General features: G+C 42.0%; 1 protein-coding gene across 4 annotated transcripts in view; it reads right to left on the reverse strand.

Annotated features, from left to right (window-relative positions):
- Nucleotides 1-24,711, reverse strand: part of LOC128704927 (zinc finger FYVE domain-containing protein 1) — a 75,537-nt gene that overhangs the window by 26,527 nt on the left and 24,299 nt on the right. For all 4 annotated transcript variants that reach the window (XM_070104336.1, XM_070104338.1, XM_070104337.1 and 1 more), the window contains 4 exons: nucleotides 11,445-11,558; nucleotides 8,416-8,516; nucleotides 2,514-2,662; nucleotides 1,293-1,431 (listed from right to left, as the gene is read on the reverse strand). In XM_070104336.1, coding sequence (XP_069960437.1) covers nucleotides 1,293-1,431; nucleotides 2,514-2,662; nucleotides 8,416-8,516; nucleotides 11,445-11,558 — 503 coding nt within the window. The remainder of the gene's footprint in view (nucleotides 1-1,292; nucleotides 1,432-2,513; nucleotides 2,663-8,415; nucleotides 8,517-11,444; nucleotides 11,559-24,711) is intronic.

Below are 24,711 nucleotides of genomic sequence, written 5' to 3' on the forward strand. Positions count from 1 at the left end.
AAGTTCAATCAAAGGGCTCCCATTATCATTTACACCTGGCACCCGAAACTTACCTACCACACCCTCTCTAAAAGTTTCTCCTACTTTAGCATTCAGGTCCCCTACCACAATTACTCTCTCACATGGTTCAAAGGCTCCTATACATTCACTTAACATCTCCCAAAATCTCTCTCTCTCTCCTCTACATTTCCCTCTTCTCCAGGTGCATACATGCTTATTATGACCCACTTTTCGCATCCAACCTTTACTTTAATCCACATAATCCTTGAATTTACACATTCATATTCTCTTTTCTCCTTCCTTAACTGATCCTTCAACATTATTGCTACCCCTTCCTTAGCTCTAACTCTCTCAGATACTCCAGATTTAATCCCATTTATTTCCCCCCACCGAAACTCCCCTACCCCCTTCAGCTTTGTTTCACTGAGGGCCAGGACATCCAACTTCTTTTCATTCATAACATCAGCAATCATCTGTTTCTTGTCATTCGCACTACATCCACGCACATTTAAGCATCCCAGTTTTATAAAGTTTTTCTTCTTCTCTTTTTTAGTAAATGTCTACAGGAGAAGGGGTTACTAGCCCATTGCTCCCGGCATTTTAGTCGCCTCATACGACACGCATGGCTTACGGAGGAAAGATTCTTTTCCACTTCCCCATGGACAATAGAGGAAATAAAGAACAAGAGCTATTTAGAAAAAGGAGAAAAACCTAGATGCAAGTATGTATATATATATATGCATGTGAGTGCCTGTGAAGAGTGACCAAAGCGTAAGTAGGAGTAGCAAGATATCCCTGTTATCTAGCATGTTTATGAGACATAATATGTAAATTTCACACTGTGTACTATACAAAGGAATATTAGTATTGTATTTGTAATAACTAGTCACACAGTCCAAGGTGAACCAAAATATCACAGTAAGTTTCAGTCTGTGATGTGTGGGTTATTTGTGTATTGTTCCAGTCATGGTATTGTGCCTTTTTATTCAATATTAAAGTGTGATATACAAAGTACACAAACAAGGCCACTATGTATTTAATTCAATAAGAGATAAATATTCTCCATGGGGAAGTGGAACAGAATTCTTCCCATGAAAGCCATGTGTGTCGTGAGAGGCGACTAAAATGCCAGAACAAGGGACTAGTAACCCCTTCTATATATATTACTAAATTTATAAAGAGAAACTTTCGTTTTTCTTTTTGGGCTACCCTGCCTCAGTGGGATACGGCTGGTGCATTGAAAGAAAGAAGAGATAAATATAACAGACAACATTTAAAGCGTAGTACTGGACCTTCAGCAAGAGGCGTTTCCTTTGTTTCGAACTGTTGCTTATGCCAAGCATGCCCTCAGTGTCCAGGATGAGAGCCTTGCTGGTGGCATCATAAGCTCCCCACACACCCAGGGTACAAGATATCTGATTTGAACTGGTCCTGAAAAATTTAATAGACTGGTTAGCCGGACTTGAGTCCTGGAGGTGGGAAGTACAGTGCCTGCACTTTGAAGAAGGGGTGGGGATAAGTTGCCAGAGATGTATTGGTACACCTCCGAGAAGACAATAATGGAATGAGTGATGATGAAAGTGTTTCTTCTTTTTTTTGGGTCACCCTGCCTCAGTGGGGAATATCCAGCATATTAAAAAAAAAAAACAACATTTCATAAAAAAAAAATTGCACACACAAATCAAGCTGCTAAAATGGAGATACAATCCACATCTATTTAGAGGTGGCCAGATACAACTTTTTTTTTTTACAATTATCCATATATTTTAAGAAGCTTGTAGAATTAAAAAATATAGATTACATTCTCTATCCTATACAGTATGATGAACAGCAGGTATTGTTGATAAGTGTCTTAAAAAGAATAAAATTCATGGCAGTACAGAACAGTAATTGGATTTAAAAAAGAAAATTAAATATAATTCCATACGAAAGGTGGGGATATGTTGCAGTTTTGCACTGTAGTATCAGCACACCTCTGGCAAGACAGTGATGGAGTAAGTGATGGTTAAAGTGTTTCTTTGGGTCACCTTACCTCATTGGGAGATGACCAATGTGTTAAAAATAAAAAATGAAAGGTTATTGTGAATGAAAGGCTTCAAAAACATCGAAGTGCAGTGGAACCTCGGTGTTCCAACATAACGGAGCTTTAGAACTCAGTCTTAGAACATTTTTCTGCAGTCCAAACATGCTGGCTTATTTAAAATTCAGTTGTAAAAAACTTTAGAGGAAAGCCCTGTTTCAAAAGTGCTCTGAAGTGACCTTTGACACTGACCTAACTCAGGGACTTTTGGAAGAATCAGTTCAACATCCTCCAGTGTGTGAGGCTGATAACTAAAGCCTGGCAAATACCGTTTTCCACATCAAACTTTTCACAGTTCGACCACCACCTAAAAACCAATTAGGTTCAAACACTGAGGTTCTACTGTACAGTCTTGCAGGGAATCTAAAGATACACCAGGTTAATCATTTTTAATTTTTGCACTGAAAAATGCATGAGGAGACTGCATACTTACTTGAAGACTTCTGTACCTTTGAAGAATATCTGGTTGAGGGTGTATGACTTGCCTTCTCCAGTGTTGCCAAATATGGAGACAACCTTCACCTGGAGGTCCTTCTCCCGAGCACATCCCATCTTCTTTAGCAGCTCTTTAGCATTCTTCACCTACCAATAAAAAAATAAAATTAGATTAACCCTTTGAGGGTTGAGACCCCCGATCGTTAACTCACTCTCAGGGTCAAAAAAAAATCTTATCAAATGATAGAGAATCTTTTCCCGATGGTACTGACACCAAAAGTACAAAATCTGATGGAAAACTTATGAAATTACGCTCTCGCAAAGTTACCGATATCGGCGATATTTACACATCACCGATTTCACCCATTTTGAGCCCTATTTTCGGCCAATTCTATTGTTCCAGTCAACTAAAATCATAGCTATTTTGCTAGAACTCCATTTGTTCTATTGACTGAGTAGAAGAAACTCCCCATTTACCAATTTCAACTACTCAATTGTGGTCAGAAATTGGCAATTTGGCCAATTTCAATCAAAATTCAAAAGATGCTAATTTCAAAATAGTCTTCAGAATAAACAAGACAGACCTTCCTGGCACTAAAATAACATTTTCTCTGTTCAGTAGTCACACCTCCAGGCCCCTCTTATACTACTCTTGCTTTCCATTTTGAATTTTTCTCACAAAAAGTAGAAGATTTCCCGTCATGCAGACTACTGCATTATTATAAAAATGGATTGCGGATCAGCAAGGAGGTTTCAGAGTGGGTAGGGGATGTGTAAATCAAGTGTTTACACTGAAGCATATATGTGAACAGTGTTTAGATAAAGGTAGGGAAGTTTTTATTGCATTTATGGATTTAGAAAAGGCATATGATAGAGTGGATAGGGGAGCAATGTGGCAGATGTTGCAAGTACAGTGGTCCCTCGCTTTTCGTAGTTATCGGGAATCATAGATTTTGGAAATCATAGGGATATTTTCGTATAAACATGGGCTCACTAATCATAGGTTGACTCGCGAATAGTAGTTCGTCCGGGACGCGTACGCACGGTGTGAGCCGGGGCAGCCTCCCTACCCAGCCAGTCTGGCATTGTTTACCAGTGAGCGAAGCTCCCCTCACGTGCTCCTACGAAATATTTCATAATATTCCACTCATTTTAGTGCTTGCAAGTACTAAATAAGCTACCATGGCTCCAAAGAAAGCTCCTAGTGCCAAGCCTGTGGTAAAGAAGGTGAGAAATATGATTGAATTTAAGAACAGCAACAGATTGCAGCTCAGAATCTTGCTGCAGAGGAGGAGGAAGAGAGATGGAAGGTACACTCCAGGTGCCTTATTCAGAAATTAAAGAGATTTTTGCTATGTGGGGTAAGATGGAAAGCTTTATGCAGAAACATCACCCTGACAAGGTTGTTGCAAGCCATGTTGGCAACATGTACAGTGACAAAGTCTTGGGCCATTTTAGGGAAGTGTTCAAGAGATGCCAGAAACAGAGCTCTCTCCACAGTTATTTTGCGAGACAGGACTCCAGTGACTCTCAAGCTGGTCCTAGTGGCATTAAGAAACAGAGAAGAGAAGTAACTCCAGAAAAGCAACTGGTACCTGAGGTGTTGATGGAAGGGGATTCCCCTTCCAAACTGTAAACAATCCAATCTCTCTCCTCCTCCAGTCTCCCATACACTAAGAAGAATCTCCAATAAAGGTAAGTGTTATGCTGTTAATGTTTCATTCATCATTTCCCACTGTATTGTTTATGTACTACATCTATATTTCATGTAAAAAAATTTTTTGTTTTAATACTTCTGGGTGTCAGGAACGGATTAATTGTATTTACATTATTTCTTATGAGGAAAACTGATTCGCAAATCGTAGATTTCGATAATAGTAGCAACTCCAGGAACAGATTAACTACGAAAAACGAGGGACCACTGTATATGGAATAGGTGGTAAATTACTAAATGCTGTAAGAGTTTTTATGAGGATAGTGAGGCTCAGGTTAGGGTGTGTAGAAGAGAGGGAGAATACTTCCCGGTAAAAGTAGGTCTTAGACAGGGATGTGTAATGTCACCATGGTTGTTTAATATATTTATAGATGGGGTTGTAAAAGAAGTAAATGCTAGGGTGTTCGGGAGAGGGGTGGGATTAAATTATGGGGAATCAAATACAAAATGGGAATTAACACAGTTACTTTTTGCTGATGATACTGTGCTTATGGGAGATTCTAAAGAAAAATTGCAAAGGTTAGTGGATGAATTTGGGAATGTGTGTAAAGGTAGAAAGTTGAAAGTGAACATAGAAAAGAGTAAGGTGATGAGGGTATCAAATGATTTAGATATAGAGAAATTTGATATCAAATTGGGGAGGAGTATGGAAGAAGTGAATGTTTTCAGATACTTGGGAGTTGACGTGTCAGCGGATGGATTTATGAAGGATGAGGTTAATCATAGAATTGATGAGGGAAAAAAGGTGAGTGGTGCATTGAGGTATATGTGGAGTCAAAAAATGTTATCTATGGAGGCAAAGAAGGGAATGTATGAAAGTATAGTAGTACCAACACTCTTATATGGGTGTGAAGCTTGGGTGGTAAATGCAGCAGCGAGGAGACGGATGGAGGCAGTGGAGATGTCCTGTCTAAGGGCAATGTGTGGTGTAAATATTATGCAGAAAATTTGGAGTGTGGAAATTAGGAGAAGGTGTGGAGTTAATAAAAGCATTAGTCAGAGGGCAGATGAGGGGTTGTTGAGGTGGTTTGGTCATTTAGAGAGAATGGATCAAAGTAGAATGACATGGAAAGCATATAAATCTATAGGGGAAGGAAAGAGGGGTAGGGGTCGTCCTTGAAAGGGTTGGAAAGAGGGGGTAAAGGAGGTTTTGTGGGCGAGGGGCTTGGACTTCCAGCAAGCGTGCATGAGCGTGTTAGATAGGAGTGAATGGAGACGAATGATACTTGGGACCTGACGATCTGTTGGAGTGTGAGCAGGGTAATATTTAGTGAAGGGATTCAGGGAAACCGGTTATTTTCATATAGTCGGACTTGAGTCCTGGAAATGGGAAGTACAATGCCTGCACTTTAAAGGAGTGGTTTGGGATATTGGCAGTTTGGAGGGATATGTTGTGTATCTTTATACGTATATGCTTCTAAACTGTTGTGTTCTGAGCACCTCTGCAAAAGCAGTGATAATGTGTGAGTGTGGTGAAAGTGTTGAATGATGATGAAAGTATTTTCTTTTTGGGGATTTTCTTTCTTTTTTGGGTCACCCTGCCTCGGTGGGAGACGACCGACTTGTTGAAAAAAAAAAAAAAAAAAAAAAAGTGTGGAGTTAATAAAAGTATTAGTCAGAGGGCAGAAGAGAGGTTGTTGAGGTGGTTTGGTCATTTAGAGAGAATGGATCAAAGTAGAATGACATGGAAAGCATATAAATCTATAGGGGAAGGAAGGCGAGGTAGGGGTCATCCTCAAAAAGGTTGGAGAGAGGGGGTAAAGGAGGTTTTGTGGGCAAGGGGCTTGGACTTCCAGCAAGCGTGCGTGAGCATGTTAGATAGGAGTGAATGGAGACAAATGGTACTTGGGACCTGACGATCTGTTGGAGTGTGAGCAGGGTAATATTTAGTGAAGGGATTCAGGGAAACCGGTTATTTTCATACAGTCGGACGTGAGTCCTGGAAATGGGAAGTACAATGCCTGCACTTTAAAGGAGGGGTTTGGGATATTAGCAGTTTGGAGGGATATGTTGTGTATCTTTATACGTATATGCTTCTAAACTGTTGTATTCTGAGCACCTCTGCAAAAACAGTGATTTTGTGTGAGTGTGGTGAAAGTGTTGAATGATGATGAAAGCATTTTCTTTTTGGGGATTTTATTTCTTTTTTGGGTCACCCTGCCTCGGTGGGAGACGGCCGACTTGTTGAAAAAAAAAAAATGAATAACATCAGCGCACTTGTGAAAGAATATCAGACTCACACATTGGACGCATGGCGTGATTCATTTAATCCTAAACATCGGCAAAAATCGAACATTTCTGCTACTTTGAGCTCAATTTCAAGGTACTTTTCATTGTGAAACTAATCACAATTATCTCTGTTTCTGTAATATATCTTCCATTATATCAAATGAGTTCAAGAAAACGAGAATACGCCCATAAATACCATATGAAAATACACTGCAAATTCGCTGTTTGAAACCAAAAACATGGAGTTTTTTTTCTCATTGCGCACTGTGTGCTGCAGAATTATTTTTTATACAGCACACAATGACCATGCAGACCCATTCTTTCATAAGTAGGCCTACCAGCTTTCTTCCACCAGATTTGAAGGCACTAGAATTTTGGCATATAAATACTGGAGTGACACTGGCTATCAAGCCATACATATACAGGACCGGCCCTGAAAGGGTTAATGTATAAACGCTGGCTTGTGTGTTAAATAGGAGTGGAGGTAAGTGGTTTTTATGATTTGATGTGCTGTGGGAATGTAAGCAAGGTAATGTTTACGAGGAAAGTCAGGGAAAACCGTTTAGCCGGACCTGAGTCCAGGAGGTGTGAAGCTACAGAGCCTGCACTGTAACTTCACACCTTTGATAAAGAAATTACAGAGCTCCGGTAAAAAAATTACCGAGCTCCAGTAAAAAATTACAGAGCGCCAGAAAAAAATTACAGAGCTCCGGCAAAAAAAATTACAGAGCTCCAGTAAAAAAAATTACAGAGGTCCAGTAAAAATATTACAGAGCTCTGGCAAAAATTACAGAGCTCTGGCAAAAAAATTACAGAGCTCTGGCAAAAATATTACAGAGCTCAGGTAAAAAAATTACAGAGCTCCAGTAAAAAAAATTACAAACCAGTAGAACCAATATCACACGTCATGAAAAACATTAAAAGGATGATAAAATGCCAAATTAATAATTTTCTGAATAAATATGACTTACATAGGAGGAAACCGAACCACTACCTCTATCAAGTGGCAGACCAACCAGGCTGTAATGAACTAGGTGGGCCAGCAGGCCACCAGCAGAAACAGCCTGGTTGAATACACAACCAACACAGAAGTCTGACACCAGGCTAGAAAAACCCTTGAGATTGGTCACAGGTGTATCACAGGTAAATAAATAACAGCACAAAGTCAAGCCTTACATCCAAGACAACAAAACTAATATCAAGAACAAAAAGACACAATACCATGACTGGAACAATACACAAATAACCTGCACATAAGAGAACGAAACTTATAATGATGTTTTGGTCCACCTTGGACCAGTTAATGGTCCACATGGGACCAAAATGTCATCACAAGTATTATTGTCTTATGTGCGGGTTATCTGTGTAGAATTAATACAATTTTACCATTATGAACTTATTATATTCTACACAATTTACTTTGTAAAACAAAATACACATTAAGGTATTAAGTACAGGACGGCCCCACACATACAGCTACCACTTTTCGTTCCACATTTTTGTTGGCTTTCAAATGAGCCACAGCTCATTATGCTCGGTGCTTTTTATCTCTTTGTCCTCTGTGTCCATGTATTGTTTGTAATGGCTTGATAAAGCTCCTGGAGAGCGAAACGTTGCCACAATAAATGTCACATTAGTTGCACTTGTGTCCTTTTACTTTACATATCTCTTTTCCGCCATTACTGACATTTTCATACAAGAGTTGTGTACGGGAAGGATGGATGGCATTTTGTTTTAAGGTAAGTATTGCGTGTACGTACTGTGTATTTATTTTATCTTACTTATGTTATTTATGCCTAGCTATACGATAGTGTAAACACATTTTGGGTGTTTTAAACGCATTCAATAATGAAAAACCATGATTTTCCACCCACTGGCAATTTTCACTTATCGGTTGGGGTCACGAATCTTAGGAGCCGTACAAATGGGGCCGCCTGTATTGTGAAAAATAACAAACCTGGAGCTCTTCTTTTTCATTAATAAGCTTGAAGGACTCGTGCTCAGTACCTAAGTCGATGCTGCGCAGGTCATTGTTAAGAATGTCAGGGGTGTTGCTCTCTGTGGGGTAAACACACTACTGTATATTACATTTAATATAAAAATACAAATGAATAACCAAAATGTAATGAACACTTGTCAATGCTCAGTAATAATCCACATGGAGACAAGCACAGGAGGTTGATTGATCTATATATTTTGAACCCCTTCTTGGATCCTCTTCAGCATCTGCTGAAAAGGACCCCAGAAATGGTCGATGTATACATATTAATCAACCTCCTGTGTTTATCTCCATGTGGATTATTACTGACACAAATACAAATACTTTCTTTTCTGCAGTATACTGGTAATGTAGTTTACATGTAAACTACATTGTTAGGCACAAAAGAAAGCATCTGGGGGTGCATTTTGGGCAGACTAATTCTAATGCTTGAAGACTACTTAAGAACTAAACAAAGGGGTTATTAAGTAGCAGTTTTTAGATGTACAAAACTTTATTATATCACAACATCTTAACCATACTTCCCAGTCCTTCAGAAACTTGATAAACTTCCAGTCACAGACCATACCTCCCCAAGGGGAAAACTTCATCACACACCATACCTCCCCAAGGGGAAAACTTCATCACACACAATACCTCCCCAAGGGGAAAACTTCATCACACACCATACCTCCCCAAGGGGAAAACTTCATCACACACCATACCTCCCCAAGGGGAAAACTTCATCACACACCATACCTCCCCAAGGGGAAAACTTCATCACACACCATACCTCCCCAAGGGGAAAACTTCATCACACACCATACCTCCCCAAGGGGAAAACTTCGTCACACACCATACCTCCCCAAGGGGAAAACTTCATCACACACCATACCTCCCCAAGGGGAAAACTTCATCACACACCATACCTCCCCAAGGGGAAAACTTCATCACACACCATACCTCCCCAAGGGGAAAACTTCATCACACACCATACCTCCCCAAGGGGAAAACTTCATCACAGACCATACCTCCCCAAGGGGAAAACTTCATCACACACCATACCTCCCCAAGGGGAAAACTTCATCACACACCATACCTCCCCAAGGGGAAAACTTCATCACACACCATACCTCCCCAAGGGGAAAACTTCATCACACACCATACCTCCCCAAGGGGAAAACTTCATCACACACCATACCTCCCCAAGGGGAAAACTTCATCACAGACCATACCTCCCCAAGGGGAAAACTTCATCACAGACCATACCTCCCCAAGGGGAAAACTTCATCACAGACCATACCTCCCCAAGGGGAAAACTTCATCACACACCATACCTCCTCAACGGGAAAACTTCATCACACACCATACCTCCCCAAGGGGAAAACTTCATCACACACCATACCTCCCCAAGGGGAAAACTTCATCACAGACCATACCTCCCCAAGGGGAAAACTTCATCACACACCATACCTCCCCAAGGGGAAAACTTCATCACACACCATACCTCCCCAAGGGGAAAACTTCATCACACACCATACCTCCCCAAGGGGAAAACTTCATCACAGACCATACCTCCCCAAGGGGAAAACTTCATCACACACCATACCTCCCCAAGGGGAAAACTTCATCACAGACCATACCTCCCCAAGGGGAAAACTTCATCACACACCATACCTCCCCAAGGGGAAAACTTCATCACAGACCATACCTCCCCAAGGGGAAAACTTCATCACACACCATACCTCCCCAAGGGGAAAACTTCATCACAGACCATACCTCCCCAAGGGGAAAACTTCATCACACACCATACCTCCCCAAGGGGAAAACTTCGTCACACACCATACCTCCCCAAGGGGAAAACTTCATCACACACCATACCTCCCCAAGGGGAAAACTTCATCACAGACCATACCTCCCCAAGGGGAAAACTTCATCACAGACCATACCTCCCCAAGGGGAAAACTTCATCACACACCATACCTCCCCAAGGGGAAAACTTCATCACACACCATACCTCCCCAAGGGGAAAACTTCATCACACACCATACCTCCTCAACGGGAAAACTTCATCACACACCATACCTCCCCAAGGGGAAAACTTCATCACACACCATACCTCCCCAAGGGGAAAACTTCATCACACACCATACCTCCCCAAGGGGAAAACTTCATCACACACCATACCTCCCCAAGGGGAAAACTTCATCACACACCATACCTCAACGGGAAAACTTCATCACACACCATACCTCCTCAACGGGAAAACTTCATCACACACCATACCTCCTCAACGGGAAAACTTCATCACACACCATACCTCCTCAATGGGAAAACTTCATCACACACCATACCTCCTCAACGGGAAAACTTCATCACACACCATACCTCCTCAACGGGAAAACTTCATCACACACCATACCTCCTCAATGGGAAAACTTCATCACACACCATACCTCCTCAACGGGAAAACTTCATCACACACCATACCTCCTCAATGGGAAAACTTCATCACACACCATACCTCCTCAATGGGAAAACTTCATCACACACCATACCTCCTCAACGGGAAAACTTCATCACACACCATACCTCCTCAACGGGAAAACTTCATCACACACCATACCTCCTCAACGGGAAAACTTCGTCACACAACATACCTCCTCAACAGGAAAACTTCCAGTCACACACCATACCTCTTCAACAGGAAAACTTCCAGTCACACATGGGGCCAGGAGCTTGGACTTGAAACCTTCAACCTCAACTAGGTGAGTACACCATACCTCCTCAATGGGAAACATTACTTGAATAATAACCACCACACACCTGTTTGTATTATTGTTATACATTCAAATTCAAGTTTGTTTGCACATGATACACTGTTTACACGATACATTGTTTACACAGAAATGGGTGAATGCATGCAGAAAGCCCATGATTATGCAGAGTATTTTGGGCAAGCTTAAGCTTGGCATCAGCATTTGGGTGGCAGAAATTTACAGACTTACGGAGCGACAGAAGAGAATTGAAGGAGTTGTCGTAATTGGCCTCTGAAGTGTAGGAAGCCAGGGAGCTCATGATGGCTGAACTAGGAGTAGGAGCAGAGGATGCCACTGATAAACCTGAAGAACATTGTGACACCTGTTTAACACACACAGACATAGAATATTACAGTATTTTATGGCATAATATGCGCACCAGTATATAAGACAATGTTTAAAAGCAACTGTAATGTAACGTTGGTAAGCAACTGCTAAAGTGTAACACAAAGGCTATCCTTGACCCTGACCTTGAGCATATAAGATGCAGGCTGATTTTTCAAGACTTTTTGTGGAAAGAAAAGGTTCACCTTATATGCCAGAAAATACAGTACATTGGCACTTTTATTCAAAATTAAAAATATATATACATATATTCCAGCTTTAGTGAAAAAATGAAGTTTCTAAGAAAAAAAAAAAAACTTAAAAAATGGAAAAATTCTGATGGGGTCACAAAATGCTTGGGAATAGGAGGGAATTATTATCATTATATTTATAGGAAACTGAAAAACCCATAAGGGTTATTTATTTTATAAGCATTGGGGAATGGGAAGTAATCAGGTTTGATCCAAGGGAGGAAAGGTTATCTGCAATTCCTTGAATCAAGCACCTTCATCAGTGACAGGGCACCCTCTTTGAGGGAAGTCTCAAAAGTGCATCAGAAATTATAAATAACCCCTATGTCAACTGTTTAGTGAGAACTACCATTAGCCTGGCCCATGACCAGGCTCCAGGGGTAGAAAAACTCTCACAACTCATCAAAAGTATAATACTAGAGTTAGACATTAATTAAACACTCCGGTACACTAATATCTGTAACCATGATGACTGCCAAGCACAGAAACAATAACTAAAAGATCCAATGTTAGGAAACTTGTTTCATCATCAATAAAAAGAGAGCACTGCATAAAAACATTTTACTCAACATTTCCATCCTGCAACAGGTCAAATGTTCTTACTGACATGTGGCTCGGGTCATGACCTCCAACACTAGTTTCTAATACATTTGCATAGCATTTTTTTATGTAACCTACGACAACCAGCTAAGACACAGGTACAGTAAACTCATGCTTTAATGTACTAATAAAACCGAATGAGTGCATGTTAAATCAGAATAAAGTTAAAAAAGCAGAAAAAACACTAATGTACTCATTTATTTTTTTATTTTTTATTATCACACTGGCTGATTCCCACCAAGGCAGGGTGGCCCAAAAAAGAAAAACTTTCACCATCATTCACTCCATCACTGTCTTGCCAGAAGGGTGCTTTACACTACAGAGGTACTCATGTGTACCTCTAATAGTGTGCAGAATTCACAGATATACTGCATTAAATATTGAAAATAAAGGATTTTATCTCTTAATGCATTTCAGAAATTTGTTACATCAATGAGTTATTGTCATTATATTTACTGCTAGGTGAGGAGGGGCAGTAGATATGTAAGGAAAACCTGACCTTTGTTTTACCAGGCCAGGGGTTAAACCTAGACAATTCCATCATAGAGTAATTATTATTATTATTATAATCAAAAAGAAGCGCTAAGCCACAAGGACTATACAGCGCTGCAGGGCAGGAAGGAAGTGAGGGCATCAGGTGGCAAAAGGGAGATGGATGAGCAACAGGTTACGGATAACAGCGGGGCAGTGGATGGTGAAAGGGTAAAGGGCAGCAAGAGACTGAACCAGAAAGGGCTGAGGGGAGTGCGAAAAGTATCATCAGAGTTTGTGGAGTAAATCGGTCGTTGTCAAGAAGTCAATGAGAGAGTCAGGATTAAAGGAGGGTCCATCAGCAAGAAGGGAAGGTAAAGAGAGAGTAGTAGAACGAAGACGACGTTGGAGGTAAATTCTGCGTGCTCGTTGATAGAGAGGGCAGTCTAACAGAATGTGGCTAATCGATACTGGAACTTGACACTGCTCACAGAGAGGAACAGGGTGCCTCTCCATGAGATACCCATGAGTAAGACGAGTGTGGCCAATGCGAAGGCGGGAGAGAGTGGTCTCCCAACTTCGGCACTGATGACAAGAAGACGGCCAGTAACCTATGCTCGGTTTAATAGAATGAAGTTTGTTACCGAGCAGAGTTGACCAACGTTGTTGCCAACGGGTGCGAAGGTGGGTAGCTATTGCAGCAAAATAGTCCAGAAATGGAACACCTCGATAGGAAATTGGTAGGTCATATACTGCTGACCGCGCAGCAGTGTCTGCCTGTTCATTGCCCTGTACGTCGACATGACCAGGGACCCAACAAAAAACAATATCTTTATGTTTGGTAGAGATACGGCGTAGCCAAAGTTGGATACGGAGAACTAGGGGATGAGATGTATCAAATTTTCGTATAGCCTGTAGAGCACTAAGGGAGTCTGAGACTACTACAAATGATGACACAGGCATAGATGCAATACGAATAAGTGCTGCAAGAATGGCATACAGTTCAGCAGTAAAAATGCTAGCTGAAGATAGTAAATGCCCTCGTACGACGCTGTCCGGAAACACTGCTGCGAATCCGACGCCGTCTGAAGACTTAGAGCCATCTGTGTACACAGCGGTGGCATGAGAATGGGAGTGGAAGTGATCAAGAAAAAGAGAGCGGGAAGCCACCGTAGGCAGTTGAGCTTTCGAGCAAGGGAGTGAGAAAGAACAGACCCGAACAGCTGGAACTTCCCAGGGGGGCAGGGAAAAGTGAGATGCTACATGAACATATAAAGGTGGTAACTGAAGGGAAGACAAGAGTGAATGTAGGCGAAGAGAAAAGGGACGGAGCAAACAGGGGCGGCGAACGAATAAAGAATGTCTACTAATATCGGTGACCATTCTATAAATGGAAGGATTGTGTAGATCGTGAGAGCGTACATAGTAACGAAGGCAATGGGCATCACGGCGATCAGACAAGGATGGAACATTTGCTTCTGTATAGAGGCTCTCAACAGGGGAAGAGCGAAAAGCACCAAGGCACAAACGTAAGCCTTGGTGATGGATAGAGTTAAGGCTAGAGAGAGTAGCAGGAGAGGCCGCGGAATAAATCTGGTCACCATAATCGAGTTTCGATAAAACGAGGGCTGAATGTAGGCGAAGCAGAGTTCGACGATCAGCTCCCCAGGAAAGATGAGCAAGGGTTTTAAGAAGGTTTAGCCGGCTGTGACAAGTTGCCTTCAGAGAGGTAATGTGAGGTTTCCAGGTTAACCGACGGTCAAAGAGAAGGCCTAGAAACCTGACTGTATCACGTTCGGGGATACGGGAGCCATAGAGATACAAAGGATGATCGGAGATAACAGAGCGTCTAGTGAAAGTAATTTGGTGAGTTTTGGTACTTGAAAATTTAAACCCATGTGTGGTGGCCCAAGTGGAAACACGGTCGACCGCATGCTGGAGAGAAACTGGAATAAGGTGACAGTCAGCGCCTGCACAAGCAATAGCGAAGTCATCAACATAGAGTGATGACCAAATATTGGGTGGAAGAACAGAGGCCAAATCATTTATAGCAAGGAGAAAAAGTGTTGTGCTTAGAACACATCCCTGAGGGACACCTTCAGCTTGGACGAAGTCCGGGGAAAGAACATTATTGACTCGAACACGGAAATGTCTGTCAGTTAAAAAGTTCTTAAGGAAGGATGGTAGATTGCCTCGGAGGCCTAAGGAATGGGCCTGGGCCAAAATATTATACCTCCAAGTTGTGTCATATGCCTTCTCAAGGTCAAAAAATATGGCAATAACTGAGTGATTATTCGCAAAGGCATTACGAACATACGTATCCAAGCGTAGTAAGGGGTCTATGGTAGAACGACCCTTACGAAAGCCATATTGACTAGCGGAGAGACTGTTGTGAGTCTCTAAATACCACATTAAACGTCGATTTACGAGGCGTTCCATCACTTTGCAAACTGCACTTGTAAGAGCGATGGGGCGATAGTGGGAGGCATCATGTCCTGTAGTACCCGGTTTGCGGAAAGGGAGAACAATGGCAGATTTCCACAGCTGGGGAAGAACTCCTTGTGCCCAAATAAGATTGAAGAGGTGTAAGAGGACTACAAGGGCTGACCGATGTAAATGTTGTAACATACGAATATGAATGTCATCAGGCCCAGCTGCCGATGATCGGCAAGCTGAGAGCGTTGCCTCCAGTTCTTGAAGTGTAAAAGGCACATTATACTGTTCTTCTCCGAGAGAAGAAAAGTCCAAGGGTACTAACTCTCTGGCAGACTTTGAGGAAAGAAACGAGGGGCATAGATGGAGCCCTCGGGAAATACGGACCAGATGTGTGCCAAGTTCAATGGCAACGTCGAGAGGGTTTGCTATATCAACACCAGTGACCCGTAGAACAGGAGCCGGGTCAGGAGAGTATTTACCACTCAATTTCCTCACTTTTTTCCAGACTGCACTCATAGAAGAAGCAGAGGTGATGGTGGAAACATAGTCTCGCCAACAAGTGCGTTTAGCTTCACGGATGACACGGCGAGCGATCGCACGCTTCTGCTTAAAATCAACAAGTCTCTCAGCGGTTCTATTGTACCGGTACCTGCCCCATGCAGCACGTTTCAAACGTACTGCACGAGCACAAGCAGGAGACCACCAAGGCATGCACTTCTGAGAATGCCTGCCTGAGGTTTGGGGTATAGAATGAGAAGCTGCGGTATAAACTGATGTCGAGAAGATGTGTAGGAGCTCATCAATGGAGGATGAAGAAGGAACCTCACTAAAAGCAGTGAGGTGTGAGTAAAGATCCCAATTTGCCCGATCAAATTGCCAGCGAGGGCTACGGGAAGGTGGTGAATAGGAAGGAGAAGTAAGAATGATCGGAAAATGATCGCTGTCATGTAAGTCTGGTAGAACAGACCAGGTGAAGTCTAGTGCAGTGGAGGAAGAGCAGACTGATAGATCGATGCAAGAGAGAGTATGAGTACGAGGATCAAAATGGGTGGGAGTACCCGTATTTAAAACATGGAGGGGGTGAGAGGCAAGAAAAGCCTCCAACTGAATGCCACGTGAGTCACAATGAGACCCCCCCCAGAGGAAATGGTGGGCATTAAAATCACCAAGTAACAGAAGTGGTGGTGGTAAGGATGAAACAAGAAAGGCAAAGTCTGGGATAGAAAATGCTCGAGAAGGAGAGAGATATAAAGAACATATTGTAAACCACTTATTCAAGTGGATACGGGCTGCAGTGTAATGCAGCGAGGTATGGACAAATAGTTGACAGTACGGAATATCATTGCGTAGAAGAAGGGCACTTTCATTAAAGGTCCCATCTGAGAAAGGATCCGAAGAATACAATAAATTATAGCCTGAGATAGGTTGGAAAACAGCCGAGTGTAATTTTGGTTCTTGTAAGCAAGCACCAACAGGGGAAAACCTGGAAAGCAACATCTGAAGCTCACCCCGATTACCCCTGAGGCCGCGGATATTCCACTGTAAATAGGCCATGATTGGCGATGAAGAAAATATCAGGAATCTGTAGGTAAAGGCACCTACGGACTAGAGGGGTTAGAAAAGTCAACGTGTGGTGGCATTGGAAGATGTTCAAGTAGCGAAGGAACGGAGCGTTGCGAAGAATGGGGTTGTGAAGATGGAGGAGAGGGAAGAGAAGGAACAGGAAGTGAATCAGTGTCCATTGAAGGTTTAGTCTCTGCAATATATTCTGAAATGGCTTCAAGTGTTTCTGAATTCAAAGATGTATGGGAAACCATATTGGAGATAGGAGGAGGAGGGTGAGTAAAGATTGGGACAGTAATGGACTGTACCAAAGTAGAGGGGGAGGGAAAAGTGTAAGGGACTGGAGATGAAGTGTGGGGGGGGACAGAAGAGGTAGAAACCTGGGAGGTGACAGAAGAGGGAGAAACTTGGGAGGGGACGGGGGTGGAAGGCATAGTACGAGGAGGAGGGTGAATCTCCACACTTGTAATAGAGCCAGAGAGAGGGGAAGAACTAGGTACAGAGACTGGAAAGGTAACGTGTGGAGGTGGAAGAAGGGAAGGAAGGGGCAAAGAAGATTTGAGCAATGTGGATTTTTTGGACTTCTGAGTAGAGGGGCGATTGGTATTAGGTGTCGTACGAGGTCTTGTCGATACTGGGGCTTGTGAGGAAGGACGCGAAGATGTGAGAACAGACTGAGTTGTAGTCGGGACGTCAGAGCCAAGGACAGCAAAAGGATTAGATGCCGTAGTGGCTATGGGAGGGGTAACAACAGAGGAGGCTGCAGAAGATGGGACCCCAGAAGTGGGGGGACGTTTGGAAACACGAGAATAAGAAACACGGGGTAGTCTCCCTTGGAGGCGGAGATGAGTAACTGCCATAGCATAAGGGAGACCTTCTGCCTCTTTGAGGCAACGGATTTCACGTTCATTTAAGTAGACCTGGCAACGGCGGGAGTACGAAGGGTGAGCTTCATTACAATTAAGGCAAGATGGAGGTTGACTGCAAGATGTATTAGAATGGTTGTCGGCACCACAGACTGGGCATTCGGCCATAGATCTGCAATATTTCGCTGGGTGACCAAAACGCCAGCAATTTCTACATTGTTGCGGTGTAGGTATCACCTTTCGAACTTGTAACCGATGTCCCGCGACATATACAGAGGACGGGAGTTCTCGGCTGTCAAAAGTTAAACGAGCCACATTGCAAGGGTAACGTCTCCGCCCCCGGGCAGGAAGGACATAAGTGTCTACTTTGAGGATTGGGAGATCCTGGAGTTCCAGCTGTTCAAAAATGTCATTGCCACATGACTGGAAATTCTGTTGGACTATGGTATGGGGCAGAATGACAGTACCACTACAAGAATTGAGAGAAAGATGTTTTTCAATAGTGATAGGAGTAGTATCGATATTCGAAAGGAGAGAAAGATCATGAGCTTGGGTAGCATTCTGGACAGTGACGATGCGTGTACCGCTCTTGAGAGCGTGAAATGAAATATCTCTGCCAACATGACGCAGGAGCGCTTTGGCAATACTATGGTCAGAAAGGTAGGCAGAAGAAGAAGTTGGTCTTAAAGTAAAGAATTTAGTCCATTGTGTGGTCCGAAACTGAGCGTGGAGAGGGAGTGCTTGACGTGTCGGTCGTTTCCGAGTAGAATGGGAAGGTAACGACGGAGCATCATCAGGAGATTGACGTTGGCGTTTAGGAGTAGGACCGGAGTTGGTCCGGCAGGAAATGGGTGGGCGATTCGAAAATTGCCGTACCGTAGAGGGAGAAGCCGGAAGCATAGTCAAAGGAGAGCGGAGTTCAGACAAATCGAAGGAGTCAGTCGAAGCCCCGGTACCTGAAGCGGGTGAGGAAACAGCACCAGCAAGAGGTACAGGGGGATCAGGAGTGTCCGAAGAGTGGTCTAAACACAAGGCAGGGTCAGAATGGGGTGCGGTATCAAGAAGGGGCCCGGGGGTAGTGGTTTCATGGACTAGGGCTGCCATGGTTAGGTTACTCCTTTGCTTTTTGTTTTTAAGAAAAAAAAAGAAAGAAGAAAAGAAAATAAAAATAAAAAAAAGAATAAAAAAAGGGGGGAGCGGGGAGGAATAGTTCCCAGGAGGAATGAAAGGGCCGGAAATCCCCCTCCGCGCCCAAGAGGACTCGACACCGCTAGTAGCGCAGATGCAGCATGGAACCCGTGCCATACCCTACCCTTCATGCCAGTAAACCAGCAATCTGGGATAGCAACCTCACATCTGCCGAGCTACCTCGGTGGACAAAAGAGAGGGCGGCCGGATATCCGCCACAAAGCATACCTCCTTCAGCCACCACCCCCGGAATCCGAAAGGTGGCTTCCAGAGATACACCCGTCGCCCAAGACACCCAAAGCCACTCCGGGATACCGGAGAGGGATCGGGACATCCCTAGGCAATCCAGATTCCACGGCAAACTACGCCACCGCCAAGAAACCTCAACGGAATGGGATGGACCCCGGTGTCCTTTCCCCTACCTAGGAACTAGCGCGCCTGTGGGAGAAATCACGAAGGCTAAAAAGAGGAAGGGCAAAAGGGAGGGGTGAGGAGGAGGAGGAGGAATGGAAAAAGGGGAGGATGGGGAGGATGGGATAGGGGAGGGGAGAATGGGGGGTAATTAGGTTCGGTCTGAGGAAGAAGACCGACAGGGCTAATTCCTCAGACCAAGAGCCTCTTCACCACGCCAAGGAGCCCCCCTTGAAGAGGTCATAGAGTAATAAACATACAAGTTTTAACAATGATGCTGACCTTGGGATGGTAATTGGGGTAAAACTATACATAAAAACTGCAAATCTGTAACCCTTTATTCATTAGAAAGTACAAGAAAGTAAGTAAAACTTCTCACTTGACCTAGGTCATCACATGACCTATCTCAACAAAAATCATTAGAGAAGAAAAGTCACAATATAAAGGATGGAGATTCACAATGGACAAATAACCCTCACACAGGAGAAAGAAACTTATGACGTTTCAGTACAGACTAGTTAATATATTGTCCAAGTGGGAACATCATTTGTCTCTCCTATGTGCGGGTTATTTGTGTATTGTTCCAGTCACAGTATTGTGCATTTTTATCGTTTAAGATTTATAACTAACCCACAAAACTGAAAACAAAAACTAAACACCATTTCAGTCCATCATTAACCATTATCAAACATCGTAACAAGTGTGAAATCTGTGAGATTCAAAATAAAACAGTAGGAGGAAGTCAGTTTATTTGAAGATCTGAAAGAAATGAAAATCAGATCAGGAAAATTTTCGTTTTCTTTTCAAGGCTGATTTTGACAGTAAGAAGCATTACTATAATTTTTTAACTACAGGCTGTTTCCCACCAAGGTATGGTACCCCAGTGATGTAAACACATTCACCACTGTTCATTCAATAGCTGTCTTGCCAGACTTGAATTTAAATAGCTATCACAATTCAAATGACTCTTTGAACTGCAACATCACTATATATCCTTCAGAGTGCAGCCACTATACTTTGCGTCTCTCAGAGTGCAGCCACTATACTTTGCGTCTCTCAGAGTGCAGCCACTGTACTTTGCACTTCCAGACCTCAATTCCGGCTGACTTCCCTTGATCTCTTCCTAAATGTCACCTTGCATACACTCTAACAGCAAAGCACATCATGGAAACTACTTGTCTCCACTCACTTCCATCTAACACATTCTTGCTACACTGAATTCTACACACACACACTTAAAATAAGTGACCAGTCAAGGGTTCTTATAAACAAGGTGAAAATCCTTTCAAGAATATTTAATTGGCACTAGTCAAAGGTGGTTATACATCTATTATTATTATCATTATTATTATGCTCGTGAAGAAGTACTGTACTTGGGAAATTGAAAGCTGCTGGGTTTACACAGAGGGAGTTGCAACTTAAAACAAGTTGTATTCCTGATATTCCAACTTACAAACAAATTGTATTCCTGTTATTCCAACTTACAAACAAATTGTATTCCTGATATTCCAACTTTTTTTTTTTTTTTTTTGCAAAAAATACTCATTTTCCAAAAGAAATCAATGTCACAAAGAACTTATGTTTCACACACGTTCACAACCGTGGATGAACGTTTGTAAAAATTTAACTGGTTCCTAAATGCTAAGTATACAGTACCATACACTATAAATTACAATTTTGTGAATCACCACACATTATGCTAACAGAAATAAATACACATGCTGTATAAAAAAATAAACATGAACAAAGAAAAAAACAAGAGTTAATCTTCGATATAATGAAACGTGATTGTAACAATCAATAACAAACATCTGATTTTGTCTGATGTTTCAGAATCAAACGATCCAGCAAATTTTTGAAGTTCATTAAATATAGGCCCATTAAATTGAAAGTTTACTATACTACAGGGGGTAAAGGAGGTTTTGTGTGCGAGGGGCTTGGACTTCCAGCAGGCATGCGTGAGCGTGTTTGATAGGAGTGAATGGAGACAAATGGTTTTTAATACTTGACGTGCTGTTGGAGTGTGAGCAAAGTAACATTTATGAAGGGATTCAGGGAAACCGGCAGGCCGGACTTGAGTCCTGGAGATGGGAAGTACAGTGCCTGCACTCTGAAGGAGGGGTGTTAATGTTGCAGTTTAAAAACTGTAGTGTAAAGCACCCTTCTGGCAAGACAGTGATGGAGTGAATGATGGTGAAAGTTTTTCTTTTTCGGGCCACCCTGCCTTGGTGGGAATCGGCCGGTGTGATAATAAAAAAAAAATAATAACTTAGCCCTTATAATGAAGTCTCAGTATACAGTGGACCCTCAGCTAACGATGGCATCAGCTAACGTTAAATCCAGCTAACAATACATTTTAACGCAAAAATTTTGCCTCAGCTAACGCTAAAAAACTCACCCAACGCGATTTGTTTGAGACACATCCACGTGTGGCCTGAGGTGCCTCAGTTGTCCCGTGGGTGCCAGTGTTTACAAGCCAGCCAGTGCGGTCGCATCCACACATACAATCAGAACATTTCATATTATCACAGCGTTTTTAGTGATTGTACCTGCAAAGTAAGTCACCATGGGTCCCAAGAAAGCTTCTAGTGCCATCCCTGCAGGAAAAAGGATGAGAATTACTATGGATATGAAGAAAGAGATTAAGGAAATGTGTGCCAAGTGGCTTGAAGTGCAAACCTTTATGGATGAAAATCACCCTCACACAGCTATTGCAAGCCGTGCTGGTGACTATTACAGTGACAATGTTGTGAACCCTTTAGACAAATCATAAAGGAATGGGAGGTACAGGCCTCTATGGACAGATATGTTGTGTGACAGATCCAGTGACTCTCAAGCTGGTCCTAGTGGCATTAAAAGAAGAAGGGAAGTAACCCTGGAAAAGGACTTGATACTTCAAGTCCTAATGGAAGGGAATTCCCTTTCTAAACATTAAGAACTTCCACACTCTCCCCTCCTCCCATCCCATCAATCATCACCAGATCTTCAGTAAAGGTAAGTGTCAGTTTGTGTGTATTAAAATTAATATTTCATGTGGTAAATTTTTTTTTTTTTTCATACTTTGGGGTGTCTTGCACAGATTAATTTGATTTCCATTATTTCTTATGGGGAAAATTAATTCAGCTAACGATAATTTCAGCTAACGATGAGCTTTCAGGAATGGATTAATATCGTTAGCTGTGGGTCCACTGTACTAGAGTGCACTTAAGCCTTTACTGAAAGGACAAATTATAGCACAGTGTACAGTACGCAAATAAAAATTTTGGTAACACAATATTAAGACTAATGAAAGTTGGTGGAATACTTGTCTAGTGAAACAAAAATATAGATAGTAGTAGGGTAGTAATGTAATATGGTAGTAGTAGGGTAGTACTGTAATATGGTAGTAGTAGGGTAGTACTGTAATATGGTAGTAGTAGGGTAGTACTGTAATATGGTAGTAGTAGGGTAGTACTGTAATATGGTAGTAGTAGGGTAGTACTGTAATATGGTAGTAGTAGGGTAGTACTGTAATATGGTAGCAGTAGGGTAGTACTGTAATATGGTAGTAGTAGGGTAGTACTGTAATATGGTAGTAGTAGGGTAGTACTGTAATATGGTAGTAGTAGGGTAGTACTGTAATATGGTAGTAGTAGGGTAGTACTGTAATATGGTAGTAGTAGGGTAGTACTGTAATATGGTAGTAGTAGGGTAGTACTGTAATATGGTAGTAGTAGGGTAGTACTGTAATATGGTAGTAGTAGGGTAGTACTGTAATATGGTAGCAGTAGGGTAGTACTGTAATATGGTAGTAGTAGGGTAGTACTGTAATATGGTAGTAGTAGAGGTAGCAGCAGGGTAGTACTGTAATGTAGTTAGTAGCAGCTGCTAGGCAGCAGCAGCTAGCAGCTAGCAGCCAGTAGCCAGCAGCAGCAGCAGGGTAGTACTGTAGTATGGTAGTAGTAGTATGGTAGTACTGTAGTATGGTAGTAGTAGTATGGTAGTACTGTAGTATGGTAGTACTGTAGTATGGTAGTAGTAGTATGGTAGTACTGTAGTATGGTAGTAGTAGTATGGTAGTACTGTAATATGGCAGTAGTAGTATGGTAGTACTGTAATATGGCACACAGGCAGACAGTGGAGGATCAATGGCAGGTGCTGCCTATAGTCAATATATATAAGGGATGTGCAATATATTGTATGTACATATATACAAACCGATACTGCAAAATAAATTCATGCATATTATTGCTCAAAAAATGCAAAATAAAATCCATTTTTTTTATACACAATGGATGCTTAGGGGTCCCGCCCCATCACACCTGTAGGACCTGGAGTAACCGCCCTTTCAGCCATTACGTTAAGCCACCGCTAACAGTAGAGACATTGTTAAATTTCGTTACAGTACTATTTAGTCCATAGCAAACTGAAGAATAAAAAGGCACAAAGAATACATAAATAACCCACACATAAGAGACAAACTTATGATGACATTTTGGTCCGACTTGGAACATTAGTCACACACAAGTGTGAAGCTTCTTTGTGACTAGTTAATGGCCCAGGTCAGACTGAAATGTCATTATAAATTTCCTTCTTCTATGTGAGGGCTGTTTGTGCACAGCAGATTTGTAAATACATTTACATTGCATGTCTATCTTTAGATTAGAGGACAGAGGCTTGAGCTTCTCCTTTAGCACTTCATACAAATATTTTAACATGGTAATGGTAATCAATCCATAATCTATTAATATCTAAACATTGTACCATTATGTTTTACTACAGCGTATTGTGTTTTTCACACATACTTCTTCCTTGTGTTTTAAACTCAGTGCTCAGCCTATTAAAGTATCCAGTCAGCCCTTACAAAGCTCCTATATGTTGTGCAATTTTTTGTAAACGTGGATGAAATAGTACTACATATCCAAAATCGAACATTGTATGTAAATGCCTTCATAATACATGCTATTTAATTTCCAAAGCACTTATTCAATAGCATTTACCAAAAAATGCACTAAGTAGAAGAGCTAACTGTAGCACTGTGTCTATAAATAATAAAAAGGCATAATGCCGTGACTGGAACAATACACAAATAATCCGCACACAGGAGAACGAAACTTAAGATGACGTTTCGGTCCAACTTGGGTCATTAACTAGTGTGTAACTAGTTAATAGTCCAAGTCAGACCCAAACATTGTCTAAAGTTTCTTTCTCCTATGTGCGGGTTATTTATGTACTATGTCCATGTCTGAAGACACTGCGGTGACTAGTCATTACAAGGAATTCAGCAGAGAATTATTATTATTATTATAATCAAAAAGAAGCGCTAAGCCACAAGGGCTATACAGCGCTGCAGGGTAGGGAAGGAAG

The sequence above is a fragment of the Cherax quadricarinatus genome, chromosome 91 (genome assembly GCF_038502225.1).
Source record: "Cherax quadricarinatus isolate ZL_2023a chromosome 91, ASM3850222v1, whole genome shotgun sequence".
In the NCBI taxonomy this organism is placed as follows: domain Eukaryota; kingdom Metazoa; phylum Arthropoda; class Malacostraca; order Decapoda; family Parastacidae; genus Cherax; species Cherax quadricarinatus.